Genomic DNA, 1377 nt, shown 5'->3' on the forward strand with positions numbered 1-1377 from the left:
CCAGGCTGCTGCCGCCTGTGTCTGGGAAGTGGGTGGGGCCGGGGCCGGGGACGTGGGTGCGGCTCCCTGGGCATCACCGCGTCAGAGGTACCAGCCCCGCGGGACAGGCAGACAAGCGGGCAGTGATTCTGGGGGCCCCGGAGGAGGGGCTGGAGCGCCAGGTGTGGCCCCGGGAGGTCAGCTGGGACGCGGGCAGGTTCGGTGCTGTTTTCTTAAGGAGCAACGTGTGCAAGTTTGCAAAGCTTGGCCACCTCTTTAAACGCTTCTGCTTTTCCGAGTAGCAACTGGCGCAGATCGAGACAGACCTGAAGGGCCGCACGGCCGCCTACAGCACCCTCAAGGCCACGCTGGACAGCCTGAACCAGAAGGCCAAGTGAGTGCCATGTCCGTGCACGGCACGGGCCTCCCCCTGCGGGGCAGATCCCAGTGCGGGTATTCAGATCCCGGGTGACGGGGCTGTGTGTGTGAGAGAGTCAGACAGGCAGACAGACCGAGAGGCACTTCTGACTCGGGAGCTGGCTGGGAGGGGAGGCCTGGAGCAGACACAGCTCCTGCCTGTGCCCGAGGCCACCCTCTGGGGGCTGCTCAGAGCCCCCGCGGTCGCCCCAGGGGTCTCCGCTTGAGAGCGTTCACCGGGAAGCACTGCGGGCTGATGAACGTGTTAGCTGACATCGCGGCCTGTGTGCACGCGGCCAGGCGGTCGTTAGCAGTGTCTCGGCCTGTTGGCGGGGCAGTGGCCTCGATCCGGGTGCTAAAAATACCCTGACCTCATGCGACCAGGTCCGCTGCAGGGAGAGAGCTATTCCAGGTGAGTGCCCCCGGCTGCCGGGCCTGCGGGGCCTGGAAAGGGAAACGAGCCCTCGCTGGGCCGGTCCCGCCCCGGACGCCCGGGCCGCTGCGAGAGCTGGCCGCCGCGCTGACACCGGAGTAGCTTCAGCTGCTGCCACCAGGCTCCTCCCAGCAGCAGTGGCCGCACAGAGACAGGTGTCCCCTTCAGCAGCCCCTTGGCTGGCAGGTGACAGCACCTGAGGCCCTGCCAGCCACGCAATGCTGGCCTCCCAGACGCGGAGCCGGGGGTGCACTGAGCGCCCCCCCGCCCGACACCCTAAGCCTCCCCCGTGTGTGTGCCGTGGGCGCTCGGGTGCGTGTTGCCTCCACGTGCCTTTCTGCTGACCACGCCCCCTCTGTCCCACGTGGGCTCAGGGCAAACCTCTTCACGCGGACACTGAGCGACATCGTGAACAAAGACGACTTTGTGCTGGATTCCGAGTATCTGGTCACCCTCCTGGTCATCGTCCCCACGTAAGTGGGCGGGGCGGGGGGCGGTGGGCGTCTCAGCCTGAGTTAGTCATCGCGGAAGGGCGCCGGGGTGGCCCT

The 1377-nt window shown here is 67.4% G+C and overlaps 1 protein-coding gene across 4 annotated transcripts in view; it reads left to right on the forward strand.

Moving 5' to 3' along the window:
- The window catches only part of ATP6V1C2 (ATPase, H+ transporting, lysosomal 42kDa, V1 subunit C2), a 27479-nt gene that overhangs the window by 16713 nt on the left and 9389 nt on the right, over nt 1–1377 (forward strand). For all 4 annotated transcript variants that reach the window (XM_015564924.1, XM_015564925.1, XM_006765176.2 and 1 more), the window contains 2 exons: nt 282–373; nt 1204–1302. In XM_015564924.1, coding sequence (XP_015420410.1) covers nt 282–373; nt 1204–1302 — 191 coding nt within the window. The remainder of the gene's footprint in view (nt 1–281; nt 374–1203; nt 1303–1377) is intronic.

This window comes from Myotis davidii, unplaced genomic scaffold (assembly GCF_000327345.1).
Source record: "Myotis davidii unplaced genomic scaffold, ASM32734v1 scaffold61, whole genome shotgun sequence".
Classification (NCBI taxonomy): Eukaryota; Metazoa; Chordata; class Mammalia; order Chiroptera; family Vespertilionidae; genus Myotis; species Myotis davidii.